The sequence below is a fragment of the Rhamphochromis sp. 'chilingali' genome, assembly GCF_963969265.1.
Source record: "Rhamphochromis sp. 'chilingali' genome assembly, chromosome: 2".
Taxonomy (NCBI): Eukaryota; Metazoa; Chordata; class Actinopteri; order Cichliformes; family Cichlidae; genus Rhamphochromis; species Rhamphochromis sp. 'chilingali'.
The window spans coordinates 25,894,410-25,915,151 of NC_137930.1; the positions used below are offsets into that span (position 1 = coordinate 25,894,410).

Consider the following 20,742-nt stretch of genomic DNA (forward strand, 5'->3'; position numbering starts at 1 on the left):
ATGTGCATCCACCTTCAGCCAACTGGAGTATGTGTTAATGTCTTAGACAAACCCACTCTTTGTTTTCCCTTCTTTTACATCTACACTATCTACGCCTCCTGCTTTCATCTCCCTCTCACATGCACACCAAAGGTTATAAAGGTAATCGCTTTCTGTAAACGCTTCAAACAGAGCCGACTCAAACAACACTGCTGTTGTCTGTCTCAGCTAAAATGTCTCAAGATTATTCTTATTTTGGATTCTCTTACATAAACAGAAATGCAGAAAATGATGCAAAAAACACCACGGCTCTTAATAAGGCTGCAGATATCTCTGTTATTGTGGTGTACTTCCTGGTCGTCTTGGCAGTTGGAGTTTGGGTAAGTTTTGCAATCACTTTTAAAACCAATTTCTCTGCAATTCCTCAATAATTTTATAAACTGTTTCCAGCTAAGAAGATTTAGTATAGTTTGTATGTTAATGTGTCCTAATGTGTCTTACACCCCTGATTCTAAAAAAGTCAGGACACTGTGTAAAACGTAAATGAAAGCTAAATGCAATGATTTGAAAATCTCATAAATTCATATTTTATTTCTAGTGGAAATTTCAAATTAACCTAAAAAACATGTACCATTAAAAAAAATCCTAATTATGAATTGGATGGAGGAATTTTGTCCCATTTTTGTCTAATAATATAGGATTCTAGCTGCTCAACACTCTTGGGTGTTCCTCATATTTTTTGCCTAAATGGTTGGAGTTGGTGAAAGGTCTGGATTAATGCCAGGGCAGATCAGTCTTTTCTACTATGAAGATATCCTGTTGTGATAGATGCAATGAGCATTGTCTTGCTGGATAATACAATGCTCTCACTGAAAAAGATGTCGTCTGGATGGGAGCATATGTTGCTCTAGAATCTGCACATACAACACCTTGCAGCATTAAAGGTTCCTTTACAGATCTGCAAGCTGCAATGGCATAGGAAGCAAGTCACCCTCATACCGTCGAGTGACTGAGTGCTGTTAACAAGCCATGTTTTTCTTCTCCTCTTTAGTCTGGATGTCTTTGTTCCTTCAATGTAGTCTGTTACAGTTTTGCACATATTTAAGGATTTTCTAAAAACGTGCCTTTGTCCTGTTACAGTCTATGGTCCACACTAACAGATCCACTGTAGGTGGCTTCTTCCTTGCAGGGAGGAGTATGGTATGGTGGCCGGTGAGTATCTTTATATTTAGAATTAGATCCTTTACAATATTCTTCCTGCATTTAGAGCCATTAACAATTTTTTATTGCTGTGTAATAAAATGTGATGTAAGCTATCATAAAATAAGCATTTTATGGCACAGTGGTGGTTATCATGGTCATGTCACAGCGAAAACGTCCCCAAGTTCAAATCTTGACATGCAATTTAGGATAGCTGATCCTTCTACATGGACCATGGATGTGAGATAGATAATGTGCTGTATGAATGTGTGGTTAAAATATGCCTGGAGGTCTAAAGCATGTTGAATGCAGGGGCTTTTCCCAGGCACCTGGTTTCATCTCATAAACCTAAAAAATGCATGTTAGGTTCATTAGTGATTCTATACTGACCGTGGATGTGAGGTCGATAAATGTGATGTATGATTGGGTTTGGTTACTAGTCTAGTTTTGAATGGAGATTAAGAACAGTAACGTCCCATATAAATATGATTTATGGAGTTATTTGAGATTAACAAACTATCTTAATTACTTCTGAGTAATCAAATGTTTAAATCATTTAATATTTACACAATATACTGAGAATATGGGCTAGCATAAAAAGTAGGGGTGGGAGTCGATTAAAAAAAATTATCTAATTAATTAGAGGCTTCGTAATTAATTAATCTTGATTAATCACATTTAATCGCACAAGAAGTTCAAATGTTTTTTAATTTTAAAGGGTTTTAGTGGACGACAGAAGAAATATTAGACATTGACATGAATATTGTCAACTGAAGCTCTTTTAATTTATGGGAAAAAAGGATTTAAACTGTATTTAAATGCAAAACAGAAAAAATAATAATATCCTTGGCCAAAACTGGACACACTTAAAAGTAGAGTTATTTTAAGTACTTTAAGTACATTTTTCAAAAAGGTATTGTCTTTAAATAATAATAATAATAACAATTTCAACATAAAGTGGAGTTTTAATTCTTAAAAAAAATAAGGCAGAAACATAAGGATTATTTGACCAGCTTCACCTTTAAACTCTGAGTAACCTTAACCAACATTATTTTGTACATTAGGCTAAAACAGTGTGGTCATCGAACATTTTAGTGCAAAAAATAACAAACTCACTGGACTCACAATACCTCCATGCTTATTTACTGTCCACCTCTATCAGCCAGTTACTTAGGAAAAAACTAGCCTGTTTACTTTTTCAGAGCTCAAAGCAGTTCTCTTTTTTATTACAATGTAACTTGGAAGTGAGAACATTCTCTCACATGGGACAGAAGTGGCAGCACTAATCAAATACTTGCAGGCCAGGACTGGGTTCATCCCTGCTCGACCTGACCACCAGTCTGTCTCGCTGATGGTGATTTTCTGCTCTGTACAAACTCAGGGCCCTGTTGCACAGGGCTTCCTCATCTGAATCTGGAGCACAATTTCTAACGCCACTGATAGTGGTCTACAGTCCAGAGCAATCCATTTTGCGAGAGAATTTGTACGTTTGTCCGATGTTGACTTACTAATTTTGGTCCCGAAACCAGTCATTTCATCAAATTTGGGCTGCTGACACCCTTTGTTGGTAGTCGAACTGCTAGCACTAACAGCTCCCACGGTTTCTGTGCTCGCTGCAACATGTTTTGCATTTAGATGGTACCGTAAGGTTGAAGTGCTTCGGTGGTATGCAAAGTCCCTTTTGTGCTTTCTTCTGATTCTTCCATTTTTGTAACTGTGTGCATCAGTGTAATTGGTACACAAGGAAATTGTGCATTGGTAAAAGTTCTCCTTTGATTCCACTTTGAAATTAATTAATCGCAATTCACAAGTTAAATTCCCACCACTAATAAAAAGCATAACCAAGTTGATTCTTGAATGAATTCTTAAGTCTCCTTAATTTACAAATGGACCTACTGACAGATTGAACTGTGCTCTCCACAGATCGGAGCATCGCTGTTTGCCAGCAATATTGGCAGTGTCCATTTTGTAGGAATTGCTGGTACTGGCGCAGCTTCAGGAATAGCCATTGGTGGATTTGAATGGAATGTGAGTAACTGTTCCTGAGCCACTCATCAATTATCACTTGTTATATAGAAGAATTTCTCGCCTCTGATACTGAATCAGTTCATGTCAGCTCCTGGTTTACTGATTTTTATGAGCGCTCCATTGTGCAGAGAAAAAAGGATGAAAGGAAACAGAGTTCCTGATTATTGCATATCTGTGTGTTTCAGGCTCTTTTTGCGATTGTTATCCTGGGATGGATCTTTGTGCCCATCTACATTAGAGCTGGGGTAAACAAAAGCCCTCATATATATATTTATATATACATGAGGCACATATATTTACCCTTTCTAAATAAGCAATGATTAATGAGTAAAATCTCATGTGGATGTATTTAGATCATCACCATGCCTGAGTACTTGAAGAAGAGGTTCGGAGGACAGCGCATTTGCATTTATCTCTCTCTTCTCTCCCTTGTCTTGTATGTCTTCACCAAAATTTCAGTAAGTTCCTGAAAGAAAAGCAGAGAATATTTCTATTGTGCCTGTTTTGGATGATCCTAAATGAAATCCCACTTTTCTTTCCTCCCCATTCAGGCAGACATTTTCTCGGGTGCAATTTTCATCCAGCAGGCCTTTGGGTTGAATATCTATCTCGCTGTTATTGCACTTCTGGCGATTACGGCACTGTACACTGTCACAGGTTTGTACACGGGGAAAAAATCATTTCCTATTTTACTGAACTTACAAACAGACATTTTCCTCATAAACTACCCAAGAAGCAATATCTACAGTTATATTATGACTGGGGTAAAGTCCTCTCAAGGCCGTATGTGGAGATGTAGACACACACACACGCGCACACACACACACACACACACACACACACGCACACACACACACACACACGCCACACACACACACACGCGCACACACACACACACACACACACACACACACACACACACACACACACACACACACACACACACACACATAATTGCTCTCTTTCTTCAATGTTGGTTTATCTTTGCTGAGTTGCTGTGGTTGATTGCCATGGACTATGATAAGCCTGAATTGGCCTTCTGTTGCTGTTTTGTAACAACACATCCACAATTACAAGTTTTAAAGAATGAGTAGTTACATAATGACATGATGAGTTTATTGAAGAGGACTTTTTTATGTATATTAGTGCTGATAAAATCTCAAGTGATTAAGTGAAGATTTTCACAGACTGATAACATCATATATTTTATCCCAGGTGGACTGGCAGCAGTGATCTACACGGACACTTTACAGACCTTTATCATGCTTATTGGATCATTCATTCTGATGGGCTTTGGTAATATGAAATATTTTACATACAAATTATTTGTTGGAAAGTTACAAAAATAAATAATAATGTTGATCTAACTTGCATATGATTTTCCTCAGCTTTTAATGAAGTGAAGGGATATGAAAACTTTGAGAAACTCTACATGCAAGCTATCCCCTCAATCACGGGTAACATCAGTGCAAACTGTTATGAGCCCCGGCCAGACTCCTTCCATCTCTTCAGGGATCCAGTTACAGGAGACCTCCCATGGCCTGGTCTCGTGTTTGGACTCACTATTCAGTGCATCTGGTACTTTTGCACTGATCAGGTGAGTTAAGCAAATAAGTATTGGGCAGCTCAACTGCAGTTTTCAGCAACCAGTCTGTAGTCAAAAACCGAGACAAATTCAACTGATTGCCTCGGTGTGTTCATATATTCATACTAAATTCTACTATTTCTATATGAACAGATCTATTGAAAGAAATTCACGTTCAAGGTGTTGAAAATGCAGATGGAGTCTTGGATCCATCTATGAGTAAACAGGGTGAAGCAGAAATGAGGAGGACCTGGGTTGCATGAATAGGAATCATAAAGGCAGAATGACAGACAAGCACTGAGATTTAAAGTATGCAGAGAGGGGAGTAGCAAGGATAGTATGTATTCTGCCCTCACTGCTACACTGGATACAGTTATGCAGATAGATAAACTCCTCAACAACTGACAGGTGTATCGTCCCTTTTATTGACACTGCCTTCAATTATCAACAGAGTGAAACTACAAACAGAAGAAAATAAGCAATATTCAGTCTATATATTCACACGATAATGCAAATCAGTTGACTAAACTAGCTAACATTGGAAAGAAAGTAAATCTGAATACAGTACACCTTTAACCATAAAAGTGCATAAATAATAGCAAATAGAGTTGCATTAACTCTTGTTCAACTTAAATACTCACAAGTGATGCTTTCTGTAAAACAACGAAGAGGATGGATGCAGGTGTTTATCCGAACAACATGCTGAGTCAGTCTTTTCTCAAAGTGTGCTGCATTACTGACTCTACAGCTAATAACAAACAAATCTTGGCATGAAAGAACTGTAGTGACTCTTGCTGGTGGGAAGAAGAACTACACCAGCACAGTATGGCGTTATTTTTGTGCCACTATTCTGAGCGCACGTAAAAAAAATTTGCAAGTGTAGATGATGCATTTTGAGGAGAAATTTATTTTGAGCGAAGAAAAGCTCAATTTGAGTGAACAAAATTCATTGCTGTGTGCAAAAAATGTATTTCAGTGTTTGCTATTATCCACACACACACACACACACACACACACACACACACACACACTGGCAGCCCCTCTCGCTCGGTTTTTGCATTTGCGCTTGCTCGCAATGTGTTGCTTGCGCTCTCAACATTTCTGCCCGTGCGCGTTCAACTCTTTCTGTACACCGTTATATTTGTGCCACAAAACCAGCCAATCACAGACTTGACTCACAAAAATTCTGATTGGCTGTTTTGGTCTCCAATCAGCTCGAAATGACGAAATGCAATATCCCAGAATCTATTTTGTCCAAAACTCAAACAAGGCAGTGGCGGAGGAACACAGAGTGGCGGAGTTTGAAATATTACTCTTTCTGATCACAAAATAAACTTTTAAGATATTTTCATGTGAGAATGGTGCTGAGTAAACTCCAAATATCTGCTCGATTTATCAAGACATCACATATTTGCATAAGTGCTCTAATGTTTTCGGAAATGCCTGTTACCCTCCAGCTGACCGCAGAGCTGGACTGGCCATTGGGAATACCGGGCATTTGCCTGGTGGGCCATGGTGATTTTTCATTTTTATGTTTGTTTGTTTTTTTTAAAAACGGTATAAACAATGAAAGGTGGTGGATTAGCCAATTGGTCATGATCAACTCTGGGCTGGACCAATTACAATACATCTGTATTGAGGGGAAAAGGAACAAGATAAGTCCTTTAGCTAGAATGAAAAAAGACACAAAGCTGGAGTTATCCAGTGTTTTTGCTGCACAACTGAGTGTTCTCCCCTCATTCACCCCCCTCCCTCTCCTGTTGCTACTTCAATCATGAAACTGATCAATGATCAGCTGATCGGCTTTTCTGCCACAAGTCCCGTCTTTCTTGTTTGTTTATTGCCCACTTTGCACCAGAAAGACGAAACCAGCGGATGTCGCGCTAAACAACAGCAGCGCGTTCAAGCTTGATCAGCTGTTGTTAGAATTTATTTAATATTAATTTTTCTAGTATCAGCTGATGTTTGCTGGAGCCACAGCTGTAAAAGTTGCTGCTCATGATATCGGTTTGGAAACATGAAGGTGATACAAATCATACATATATACCAACAAGACAGTGTACATCACTGTCACAACAGCGTTTGTTTTAGTTCAAAGGCTTTATGGTTTTTCCTATAATACCTGGTGGTGTAGTCGGCTGATTTTTTTTGTCAGTCCAGCCTTATACATTATGCTAAACCCGAGTGACCACCCCGTCAGCTAGTGGGTAACAGGCATCTCCGAAAACATTAGAGAACTTATGCAAATATGTGATGTCTTGATAAATCGAGCAGATATTTGGAGTTTACTCAGCACCATTCTCGCATGAAAATATCTTAAAAGTTTATTTTGTGATCAGAAAGAGTAATATTTCAAACTTCGCCACTCTGTGTTCCTCCGCCACTGCCTTGTTTGAGTTTTGGACAAAATAGATTCTGGGATATTGCATTTCGTCATTTCAAGCTGATTGGAGACCAAAACAGCCAATCAGAATTTTTGTGAGTCAAGTCTGTGATTGGCTGGTTTTGTGGCACAAATATAACGGTGTACAGAAAGAGTTGAACGCGCACGGGCAGAAATGTTGAGAGCGCAAGCAACATGTTGCGAGCAAGCGCAAATGCAAGTGTGTGTGTGTGTGTGCGTGTGTGTGTGCGTGCGTGTGTGCGTGTGTGCGCGTCTGTGTGTGTGTGTGTGTGTGTGTGGATAATAGCAAACACTGAAATACATTTCAGTGTTTGCACACTGTTCAAAATAAATTTCTCCTCAAAATGCAACACTTGCACCTGCAAATATTTTTTACGTGCGCTCAGAATAGTGGCACAAAAATAATGCCATAGGAGACATGACCAAAGGAACAGAATATAGTCAACTGATGAAAAGGTCCAGATAGCAAACAGGAAAAAGGGAAGCAGGACAGAAAATGAGCCTGCGATAAAAGCTCAAGGGCCATCAGAGGCCAGCAGAGAGTGATATGAACCTGCAATAAGATTTGTGGGTTGACAGAGGTGAGTAGGAAGAAAAAGGCCTGTAATAAGGCTGGAAAGCTGTTGGAGGCCAGGCCAGAGCCTGCATTAAGGCTGCAATGTTACAGGGGCCAGGAAAGGAGGAGAGAGAGAATTTTGGCTCAAGGCCTGTCAGAGGCCAGAAGAGAGTGTGAGCCTGAGATAAGACTTAAGGGCCATCAGAGGCCAGGATGGAAAGCAGAAAATCTCCAAAAGGCTGAGAGTTCAAGAAAGAAGACAGAACCTACAATATCGCTCAAGGGCCAATAGAGGCCAGGAGGAAGAGCACAGAACCTGCAAAAGGCTGAGAATTGACAATGGTCAGGAGATACAAGAGAGTCTGCAATAATGCTGGAAAACCATTTGAGGCAAGGAGAGCAGAGAGAGAGCCTACAAAAGAGATTGTAGACTAATGAAGACCAGAGAACAAAGTACTTGTAAACAGTAATAGAAATTTGAATAAAGGTGGAAAAAGGCTAAAACTCGCTGTATGTCTTCTTACCAAGAATTTAACTTTTGAGTGACTTTAACATGAGGCGCAGAAACCACAGATAAAGAAGACATGGATGAAGAGAGAAAACACATGGACGATCGGGGCAATCGTGGCTCAAGAGTTGGGAGTCCGCCTTGTAACCGGAAGGTTGCCGGTTCGAGCCCCGGCTTGGACAGTCTCGGTTGTTGTGTCCTTGGGCAAGACACTTCACCCGTTGCCTACTGGTGGTGGTCAGAGGGCCCGGTGGCGCCAGTGTCCGGCAGCCTCGCCTCTGTCAGTGCGCCCCAGGGTGGCTGTGGCTACAATGTAGCTTGCCATCACCAGTGTGTGAATGTGTGTGTGAATGGGTGGATGAAGCGCTTTGGGGTCCCTAGGGACTAGTAAAGCGCTATATAAATACAGGCCATTTACCATATAGCATGATGCTGGAATTTAAGAAGAATAGGCTACTGCTGATCATAACAAGACAAGGAACAAAGCCTTGTGAAGCTGCTGAAGCGCCACCTGCCTAGCCTAGAGGTAGCAACCTTACTCAGAGCGGAAAGAGTGGTGCGGCTGGTCAAATAGAATAGGGTGGTTTTGCTCCATGATGAGCACTCCTTGTCTTGCACTCAGGGCCCCATCATCAACCGTAGACCCTAAACCCAACTTGAGAGACCACCGAGGAATCTTCAAAGCCAACTCAACGACAGTGTCACCTCCCCCAACAATTCAACGATTTTGACATGGACATGTGGGGTTTTGGAGACAGCTAACCACCTAGTTGGGGGATCTCATAAGCTGATGAGGTAGGCCCTCGTTGATGCAAGTTCCCAGCAGAAACATGCTTACTGTATGATTCAGGGTGAAAGGTCTTGTACCTGGGGAGCAGGTGTGGGCCTTCAACCCGGAGAGAAAGATAAGCATTTCTCCTAAACTGATGAGCCAGTGCGTTGGACTCTGCAATGTGTATGACAGACTGTCAGATGTGGTTTACATGGTGTGGCTGGTCAAAATAAAAAGGGTGGTTGTGCTCCATCGTGACTGTCATGCACTCAGGGCTCCAGCACTAACCCTAGACTCTCAACCCAACTTGAGAGACCACTGAGGAATCTTCTAATCTGACTCAACGACAGTGTCACCTCCCCCAACATCTCAAAGATTTTGACACAGACATGTGGGTTGTTGGGGACAGCTAATCACCTAGGTGAGGGCTGTGTGGAGTGTGGGAGTGTCTAAATGTAATTTCCCATCATGCCTCTGGAACACTGTGTTTCATACTTAATTTAAGAAATTTATGTTTACTGTTATGGTTATGTAGCTGTAATAGTATGTTCCATGCTGCAGGTCTGTTTAGACTTATACGTGTTCTTTATGATGGAAAAGAGATGCATATGTTATAAGTTATGCACAGTGATAGTAACCTGCTGGAAGCACAGTGTTAATATGCTTTTTAAATGCAAATGCTCTCGCACTCTGGGGCCTCTGGATGTCTGGGGCCTGGATCTCCTCCATGCCTGCTTCATGCCCTGGGGGACCGGGCTATGGCTCGCTACATCCTCTTGCAGACCATTACATGTGGAAACCATTTGAATACAAGCGCGCTGATCCACACAGGTGTGCACATGGGTGTTCACTGTTCGTAGACTTAAATTACACCTTTCTTGGCTACTACTTCAAAGCACATTGTGCGCTGTCAGTCCTGCGTGCTGCACAACAACATTGAATATTTAGTATTTACTGCTGTCTACACTTAGCTAGATTAATGTGATGATGTTGTGTTTAGTATGTTGCTTTGGTTTTTGTTGCTTGTTTTCTATCCTTTTTCTCTCAACAGGTGATCCAGGAGATTCCCCCCCCCCCCCTTTTCTCACTGTCCCTCTCACCTTCTGTTTTTCTTTTCCTTCCTCTTTCTTTCTCCCTTTCCTATCCCTCACTCATGTCTGTCCCGCCTGTAACAACTGAAAATAAAATAAAATAAATAATAAAAACAAAGGTCGATCAAATGGACCAATACGGCAATGCCACAATGATCCATTTGGCAAAATAAATCCATTGGGTATCCTTGTTGGTCTTCAGACAACAATTCTGACGGCTAAAGAACCAAATGGGACAGGCAAAAAAATAATAATAATAATAAAAAAAATAAATGCAGAATAAAAGAGCACAGCCTTTGGAGTTGTAGGGTTTACAGCAGTATTTGAAGATTCAGTGCCTCCTTGTGAGTTTCTTGCTGTCTGATTTCTCAGCTTGTTGCAATACTTCACATTGAATCTGGCTCTATGAGTAAATGTATTTTGTTGCTTACCACCACTGAATTGTACTACAATTGTTTCCTAATTGTAGGTGATTGTGCAGCGCTGCCTCTCTGCCAAGAGTCTCTCTCACGTGAAAGGAGGTTGTATCCTATGTGGATACCTGAAGATACTGCCCATGTTCCTCATGGTTTTCCCCGGGATGATTAGCAGGATCCTGTACACAGGTGAGTGTGGTGTGTGGTTTTAAGAGTCTGTTGTATGCAACTTATGTAGCAAGCTTACTGGTATATTTAAAGTTGTGATAAACTGAAATACTGTGGATTTTCTTGCCTTTAATCTAGATGTGGTAGCATGTGTGGATCCAGATGAATGTGAAAAACACTGTGGGACCAGGGTGGGCTGCAGCAACATTGCTTATCCGAAACTGGTCGTGGAACTCATGCCTGATGGTTGGTGACCTTTGTCTTATTAACTTTTAATTATTGCAGATTTTTTTTATATTTCTACTTTTTAATCTGTTACTCTATTTCAGGCTTGCGAGGTCTTATGCTGTCTGTGATGCTGGCCTCTTTGATGAGCTCCCTTACCTCTATCTTCAACAGTGCCAGTACTCTCTTCACCATGGACATCTACACTAGAATTCGTCGCTCTGCTAGTGAGAAGGAACTCATGATTGCTGGCAGGTAAAACACATTTTTGTTGTTGTGTCTGATACAATGATTGTCTAAAGTGTTAAATACTGATTACATTTTTTTCAACTATGTACAGAGTTTTTATCTTGGCCCTGATTGGTGTGAGCATAGCATGGATTCCTGTGGTGCAGGCAGCCCAAAGTGGTCAGCTTTTTGTCTACACTCAATCCATCACCAGTTACCTTGCCCCACCTGTTGCAGCTGTCTTCTTGCTTGCCATTTTTTGCAAACCTGTCAATGAGACTGTAAGTGTTTGCTTGACTTTTTCATGAAATAAGAAAGAAATCTATTCTTCACTGTGGTTTTGCACAGTGAAAGAATCCTTCACATACCTCTGGGATTTAGTCAGGAAAATGTTATCAAGAGCAAAGCTTTTGTCATTTGACACTTTAAGAAAAACAGTTTACATCTTTGCTGAGTTTTAGGGATAAATGATTAAACCAATCTGTAAGTCTGTAGAGAAAAATAAGCCAAGTAGTTCATAGCTTAGCTCAGTAGATGGACTGGGAATAAAATAGAGCTGTCAGAGTGCTTCTTGGCAAAAGTAGTTATTTCCACCCACAACCACTGAAAAGGTTCAATAATTAATAAGTTGTCTAATTATTACAAAATGTCCACATCATGATTGAAATGTAAAACCAACAGATTAAAATGCAACATTGCGATAAGCGCTAGGCCACCACGAACTATTCATCCCCGTGGTGTCTTGGCAGACACTTACTACTTAAAACTCAGCAAGTCAGAAGGATTGTGAGCCCCTGCTTTCAAAGTCTGTATTCATAATTGAATTGCAAAATTTAATTGTCTTATAGTTATCTCTGGATTCCATATAAATAGTCACTTTCTATGTGTTGACAATCAGCTTGCGTAACATCCCAGTAGGTCCTGACCACAAAATAGTATTACACTTGGGCAAAAGTGGTAAATATTCCTTCATGAACTGTCAAACTACTTTTTGTAGACACATTTTTTATATTTTGGATCTGTACATATTAAACACAGGATGCAACAAGAGTTACAAATGCTGGTATGTTAATATACTGTAAGAATCATGATTCCAGCTTCCTGTTCAATATGCATCCAAATGTAGCGCTGATTCAATCTCACTTTTAGCAAGAAGCATTTATCCAAAACTATTTCTTCAAACACAATATTATATATACATATATATGTTGCTATCTATTAATATTTTACTATATTGTATTTATTTACCATTTTTAAACCTTTAAACTTTTTAAAAGTATTTTGATATAAAGTAATATTTGTCCTTTTTTCTTTCTTTCCACAGGGTGCATTTTATGGCCTCATAATTGGGCTGTGTATGGGCTTGAGCAGGATGATTACTGAGTTTATTTATGGGACAGGTAGCTGTGCTATCCCCAGTAACTGTCCCACTATCATATGTGGAGTTCACTACCTTTACTTTGGGCTAATTCTGTTTGTCATCTCCGGCATCGTCATGCTGGCAGTGTCTCTCATGACCAAACCTATTGACGACAAACATGTAAGTTTTTAATTTAAGACACCAAAATACCAATGCACCCATATATTTTTCTCTGTTGCTCCATTCATGCTGATGACACCCTACCATATACTTTCTCCACATCTACAACACCTCCTGACCTCTCATGATCCTGTCTGACACTCTCTTCACCTCTACAACAGTATACACATACTCTTACAGGGCTCTACACTAACTTTTTGCTTTTTGCCAATTGCACCAGCGCCAAAGTTAGGCACACCCAAATTTTTCAACCGCATTGCTTAACACCACAGTTTTAGATGTGCACTTTTTGGGGGGGGGGGAATTGCAGTCCATACAGACAATATTGATTTGTAAATGATTAACTAACAATCTTGTCAACACAAAGTTCTTTATTTGGAGCACAGTTGTACAAGAAAGATAAGTTACTGAAAAAGTGCTTGTGCTTAAAGTGCATTGGCATTCTTTGGTAATATTGTTGACAAAATTAAACTTAATCATCACATCGGTCTCCTCTGACGACCTGTTTGCTGCTGCCTGCCGCTGAAAGGCAGTGGGGAGAGGGGACACTTGGGCAGTGCATTTATCACAGCATATAATGTGTTTTCTGGATATATGTATTTTTTCAGCGTTTAGATACTGATGGCTCCGTGTCAGAGCACTGACTATGAATTTCAGACGGATCAGGCCTTAACAAAAAAGTTGTCAATCGTTCTTTTCATCTTTTCTTATTACCCACAGCTACATCCACTTCTGTCGGGCCTAGGCTACTCACTAGGGCTGGGTATCATCACCGTTTTCTATAATCCATTCAATTCGATTCAACTTTGCCGCAGACAGTCAGAAATATTATAATTCTGATCATTTATCAGTGCTGATACATGTATGACTTCGTCAGAATTGTGAGCATCACAGCCTTTGTGTCAAAGTAACTGAGAATAAAACACAAAAAAACATGAAGGAGGTTTTCCTGGCTTTTTATAACAGAAAACTTAAAAGAAAACTTAAATTTAAAATTATTCTGCAATTTTACATAATTTCAAAAAGTTTAAATTTCTTCAGTATTGACCAGCAGAAATTAGGCTTTGTCCGAGGTCATTTAAGTAAAGTAAAAATTTTTTAAAAAGACAGCGGCCGACAGCACTGTAAACTACGGTAGACTGGTGGGTAATAAGCAGTGTTGGGTAAGTTACTTTAAAATAGTAACTTAGTTACATTACTAGTTACTTCTCTCAAAAGTAACTCAGTTACTTCAAGTTACTCGTTACTTTCAAAGTAACTAGTTACTAGGGAAAGTAACTTTGGTTTTACTCAGAATTCTCTTGTTAATGTGTTTCTTCCATAACTTTGCCAGTCTTCTAGCTTGCTTACTTGCCACAAGTGCACTGTGCCACCTACCAATAGAAAGGAAAAGATAATGTGCATATTTCCACGAGAGAAATCCCACGCCTGGACCGTCATTGACTGCTGCCATGATTCTAGCCTACGTCACAGAGTCATGTGCGCCTTTTACATCCAACACAAAAACTGCAGTCGTGGTGCTTTCGATTGTACTCAGAACTCGGAAATTCTGCCTTCTGAATAGGAAGATGTAGGCAACACCAGACTGCAGATGAGCTGCATACAGGGCTGGACTGGGACAAAAAAATCGTCCCGGGCATTTTGACTAGAGACCGGCCCACCATTATAGGAAAAATCATAAAGCCTTTGAATGAAAACAAACGCTGTTGTGATGTACACTGTTTTGATGGTTAATATGCATCAATCTATCAATCGTTTGTTGTAAGATTCAGATAATTATTTTTTAAAAGCTAGACATTTTAAATGAGAATAAGAAAGAAAAGTATTTCTTTGTGCCCCCCTTTCCCTGTTAATGCCCTACATGCCCCCTGGCAATACTTTGCTAGACCCGCCCCTGCACAGTTACCAGCTGTCAGCTACCTAAAAAAGGATCCTGGTGTTATTTGTCTCTCAGAAACAGTTCATAACTTCCCTTCAACTCATTCATGTCACCTAAAAGGTAAACCTGTTTCTCCATCACCTGTTCAGCTCTGATGATTCAGTAAGGACATCTCCTGGTTTCATCTTCATGTTTCCCTCTCACCAGATAACCAAACCATATCATGACCCGCAGGTTTACAGCTGTGGCTCCAGCAAACATCAGCTGATACTAGAAATTAATATTAAATAAATTCTAACAACAGCTGATCAAGCTTAAACGTGCTGCTGTTGTTTAGCACGACATCCGCTGGTTTCCTCTTTCGGCGCAAAGTGAGCGATAAACAAACAAGAGAGCCGATCAGCTGATCACTGATCAGTTTCATGATTGAAGTAGAAACGGGAGAGGGAGGGGGAGAGAATGAGAGAAGAAGAGGCAGCTGTGCAGCAAAGACAGAATAACTCCAGCTTTGTGCCTTTTTCATTGTAGCTGAATTACGGGACAAACTGTTCCTTTTCACCTCAATAAGAAGCGTTTAATATTTTCTCTGAATACCAGACGGGACGGTTGGCAACTCTAATAACTTATGAACAAAATAAAGTTCAACATCATTAACTTCATAGCACCCACCCAGCTGTATAGAAACTCCGTCATGCTAGCTAGCACGCAGTACGGAAAAAGTCAGAATAACGAAAATAAACTACACCTAAACTTGGTTCATATCTGACCCAGAGAGACTGCAGGTCATAACTTCTTACCTGAAGTTCAGTTCACACTTGGACCGGCGGCCGCCTCGGGTCTCTTTTCCTTCTTCCACCTGCTGGCCTCCACCACTTGCTAATGTTACTGAATCTGTGGAAGCTCCGCGATAGCCACCACACGAAGTATCGAGTAACGAGCCTATCTAAATCCCAGTAACGAGTAACGCGTTCCTGATTTTGGCATAATAACTAGTTACCGTGCTCGTTACCACAATAATAACGTAGTTACTGTAACGCGTTACTTAATAACGCGTTAGTCCCAACACTGGTAATAAGCGAATGAATAATACCGAAAACAGAGACTTGAGATGAGAAACTGTTCTTGAAGTACACAGAGAGAGAGAGAGAGAGCTGTGCATGAAGTGTGATTTTTATCATGGTGGAAGGAAAAAAAACAGCAAAAGTAAGAGGGAATTAATGACGACATTTATCAAATGTGAATCGTAGTTTGGATCATCTTTTGCTGCTGGTTCAGTGAATTTTGGTTGGAGAGAGACAAAACCTGCAGCTCTGTGTACCTGCTCTCATTTGCTGTTTGGTGGTTGTTGAAATAGTTTTGTGAGCTTTAACCTGAGATTCTGGCATTTCTGGCAAAATACGTTTATATTTAAAAGTCGATTCAGATTTAATAAATCGATAGCGCTTTATTCAAGCAGCTCACTAGTGATGGGTCGTTCGCGAACGAAATGGCTCTTAGAGCCGGCTCTTTGACGTGAACGACGCGAGCCGACTTTTTATCGCGAGCCGTCACGTGGGGTTTTTTTTTTTTTTTCTTTCTCTCAGCCTCTCTCTCGCACTTTTTTCCCGCTTCACTCTGCACGCGGGCCTTGTGCTTTACGCTGGGCAGAGGGGGGAGGGGCGGTAGTTACACTCAGTAGCACAGGAACAGAGCCAGAGAGAGAGAAAAAGAGGCAGGGACAACAACATTAGAAAGGTATAGTAATCATCCACAACTATTTTCGGTTGCAGATGATAAAGGATTGAGAAAGTTTATTCATGCAGGTCCATATGACAGAGAATATGCATGTTCTTTTAGTTTTCATATTATAATTTATATTTAATTGTGTTGTGGTTTGCAGTGTTTTGTGTTCTTTTCACTTTAAATTTGTGAAAGGAAAAAGCTGAAAATTTAAATAGTTAAAACTTGAAATGTGAATAGTTGATTTTTGTATTATATGATTTATTTATTACATTTTATGTGGAGTGAATAAATAAAAGTATATTTACGGTGGCCCCTAGAGACAAAGCACATACAAACTTCAAATCACGTACGAACTCTGAAGCATGTACAAACTCCAAAACATGTAAAAACACGTACAAACTCCGAAGCACGTAAAAACTCAGAAGCATATAAAAACTCAGAAGCACATAAAAACTCAGAAGCACATAAAAACTCAAAACACGTACAAAAGACAACAGAAGTGCTCCAGGATGCTGGGCGCAGTGTTGAGCCTACACAAGCCAGCAAGTACCAACGACCGGATTTGGTGTGTGGTAATAACAGGTAAATGAACTTTTTTTTAAATTATTTGAATATATATATGAGTGCCTGTGTATAAATACACAAACAATACACACATGCTTTCAATTGTGTAATTTAAGTGATCTAGTAGCTCTGCTTTGGAAGTTCAGTTCATGCTAGAAATGTGTTTTGGAGTTTGTACGTGTTTTGTCTCTAGGGGCCACCGCATATATTTATATATAAACATATATAAATAAAACCACTTGTTTTTACCTTAGTAATTCCTTTTGTGCATAATTTTATATTATTGTTAATAATAAATTAATTAAAGCAACAAAACAACCTGAAGAGCCGGTTCGGAGCCGAAAGAGCCGGCTCTTTTTAGTGAGCCGAACCGAAAGAGCCGGATCTCTAAAAAGAGCCGGAAATCCCATCACTACAGCTCACCTCTCTCTATCCGCCTGCACTTTCAAACGTACTTGCGAAAGGCTACAGGAATATCTAGACCAATCAGAGAGGTCCCACCCCTGACTATCCCTGATTGGTTTAGACCACGACAGAGGCATAATGTGTGTCTGTTGTTGACCACAGAGACTTTCAGAGTTGCGGAGTCTTTTTTTTTTCCACTCGAACAGTTGGTCACACCAGTGCGACCTAAGATTTTTTTTAGTCGCACCATTGAAATTGGTCGCACTCTAGAGTTTGAATCCATCTCCAGTGCTCTTGGCCTTGCTTCTATTCCATCTACTATTTTGCACACAATGCATCTTCCTTCTTCATTTATCCTCCAGCTCTCTCCCTTTACCAGCCATAGTTGTAACCAGCCTACATTTAATGTTGCCTCTACACTCCTGCTTTTTTCTTCTATCTTGCTGCCTCCTAACACACCTTCCCTCTATCCTCATCCTCCAGCTTCCACCAGACTGATCTAGTATGGAGATTTAACTTGCTTTAACCTTCATATCTGCTGAGTCTCCTTGTTAAACTGTGTTTAATCAGTTATTAAGAAGTAAAATAAAATGATAAATTTTCTGATAATATTTTTTACCACATTTTGTGCCGTTTGACTAGTTGTATCGACTGTGCTGGAGCCTGAGGAACTGTACAGAGGAGAGGGTCGATCTTGAGATGGATGATTGGACTGATAACCAAGATTCCAACAGTGTGGACTCAGACGGTAATGAGCTGACATACGCAGCAGAGTAAAATATAGCACAGTAAATATGCATCCATATGTAACCCGTTCATGTGTTACGCCTGTTGTTGTTGCATTGTGTTCTGGCATGAAAGTAAGAGGCACAAGACAGCACTGGGTCTTTGGCTCTTTACTGCACATCTGTAACACAGAAATAAGTGTCTGATCTGTGTGTGTCACGCACCTGCCAGTACACCTCTCCTCCGGCCAGGCTGAAAGGAGCTGTGCCTGCAGCTTTATTAATGCTACAATAATATAATAAATCAAATACAACAAATTGTTTTAAAACAGTAACTTAAGCTCTCAAAAACAAAAAGCACAAAATAAATAATATGTTACTGAAAAATCATCAAAAGAACTTATAAGAACAATAAATAAAATAATTCAAAAACAAATAAACAGTCAGACAAATACAATTTAATAACCAGGACCCAATATTCTAGTGCTTATAGTTCAAACATTATACTTCAGTACAATCATATTAACAACCGCCATCCAACAGGCAATACAACACTGTACCATTAAAAACACTGAATGAAAGACCGCATCTCCAAAACAAGAGAACATCTCCATACCTGCAACACAGAAATAAGGGTCTGATCAAGGTTCAAGGTTCTTTATTTGTCACATGCATAGTTATACAAGTATAACACACAGTGAAATGTAGCCTGACACGCTCCTCGACATGTGCAAAAAAATTGGGGGGGGGGGGGATCTGTGTGTGTCACACACCTGCCAGTACACCTCTCCTGACGAAGGAGAAAAGAATGCACACTGTTAAAAAAAAAAAAACTGCAGCGAATACGCCCACAAGCCGCTAGCGATCAGACTAACTTATCCCGAATGAGTCTCTTAATGACAAACAAAAACGCGGCGGTTCGGCTGTATTCAAATTGCAGCTTGGGGTCTGAGCAAACTTTAATTAGCTGAGAGCAACGTGGCAGTGACTTACCTCCGGCCATGCTGAAAGGAGCTGAGACTGGGGCACAAATGCACGCGCCTACGTCACCACGCAGCGCACACACACGAACGCACACAGACTCAGATCACACAGGTAGGAGATTGAGATGCAAAATGAAATATTTAATTGAAAAAAGGGGTGTTTTGTGTGAAACTGACAAGTATTTGAATGTGTGTGTGAATGGGTGGATGACTGGATATGTAAAGCGCTTTGGGGTCCTTAGGGACTAGTAAAGCACTATATAAATACAGGCCATTTACCATATTTAACACATGTTATGCATACATATAAACAAATACATGCAAACTTTCGTTTGTCTTGTTTCTTCTTTTGCAGATGATGAGCCTGGCTTCTTGAAGAAAGCGGTGATGTGCTTCTGCGGCCTGGAAACCAAAAAAGCCCCCAAGCTGACTAAAGAAGAGGAGGAAGAGCTGCAAAGGAAGCTGACAGACACCTCAGAGGTGCCTCTGTGGAGGAACGTAGTCAATGTCAACGCCGTCATCCTTCTGTGTGTGGCTGTGTTCTGTCATGCCTATTTTGGCTAAAAGTCAGCTGATTTCAACTGCTCACAGAGTCTAATTTATACAAATTTAACAGACTGCTCAGTAGGCCTCAGCCCTAAAACCCTGTTTAAACCTTATGTTTAGAGCACTGTGCTTTTCTTTATTGCTTCCTGGTATTTAAAAGTTTAAGTGAACCAGTAGACTGTAATATATTAATACATATTAGACTTAAAAAATGTTGAAGTGCATAAATATTTACACATTTGTATGCTATTTGTCATTCTAAAATGTCTGAAGATCATTTGGGAGAAGTATGAATTTTCTTCTTTATCTTAATGGTAAATTTGAAATATTTTGTGAATGAAGCTGCAGGTTAGCCTTCACTTGTAAAGAACAATCCAGCACTGTGATCTGTGATCATCTTTGGGCTCTTGTTTGTGTATTCTGAACCATTATTACATTTAACTTTCATTGCAGTGGTCACCAGGACATAAAAACCTTGCAATGGCCTGTATTTTGTATAGCACCTTACTAGTCCCGAAGGACCCCAAAGCCCTTTATACATCCAGTCATCCACACATTCACACACTGGTGATGGCAAGCTACATTGTAGCCACAGCCACCCTGGGACGCACTGACAGAGGCGAGGCTGCCGGACACTGGCGCCACCGGGCCCTCTGACCACCACCAGTAGGCAACGGGTGAAGTGTCTTGCCCAAGGAGAAAACGACCGAGACTGTCGGAGCCGGGGTTCGAACCAGCAACTTTCCGATTACAAGACGAACTCCCAACTCATGAGCCACGATCACCACGTATATAAAATCACTATTCACATCAGACAAAAACACTCCAAAAGTTTATCCTAGAATAACGTATCATAACGTTTCTTCTACCTCCATCTTTTCCGTTGTAGAACTCGCTCATAGAGTAACACTCTAATGCCATATCTTTTTCTTATATCTTCTCTGGCCTTCAGGCAATATAAAAAAGACAATATAAAAGCAATAAAACCTTAACTGACCAGATAGTAACTACAATAATAATTTTATTATGCTGATGCCATAAAAAAGGTCGCTGAGTGTGGTGAATCATACGATCATGGAATGCAGGGCGTTGCTTTTTGGGAACCACACCTACACCACACCTGTGTCTTCACAACCAAATAATTACTGCAAGCTTTGCGCATTACACGTGAGAACAGAGCCTTGAACACTATCATGTGGTTTGTTTATCAGGTGTCAA

At 40.2% G+C, this 20,742-nt stretch overlaps 1 protein-coding gene across 1 annotated transcript; it reads left to right on the plus strand.

Moving 5' to 3' along the window:
* Positions 1–212: 212 nt before the first annotated feature.
* On the plus strand, positions 213–20,114 carry LOC308392624 (sodium/glucose cotransporter 1-like; the record flags this gene model as incomplete). The annotated part of the gene is made up of 15 exons (XM_080875728.1): positions 213–359; positions 1,120–1,191; positions 3,103–3,207; positions 3,393–3,452; positions 3,561–3,665; positions 3,759–3,864; positions 4,423–4,503; positions 4,596–4,804; positions 10,593–10,728; positions 10,846–10,953; positions 11,037–11,187; positions 11,273–11,441; positions 12,485–12,700; positions 17,913–18,018; positions 19,334–20,114. 15 exons carry the CDS (start codon positions 213–215, stop codon positions 19,540–19,542), a joined length of 1,980 nt encoding a protein of 659 aa, XP_080731854.1. The 3' UTR covers positions 19,543–20,114.
* Positions 20,115–20,742: the final 628 nt, after the last annotated feature.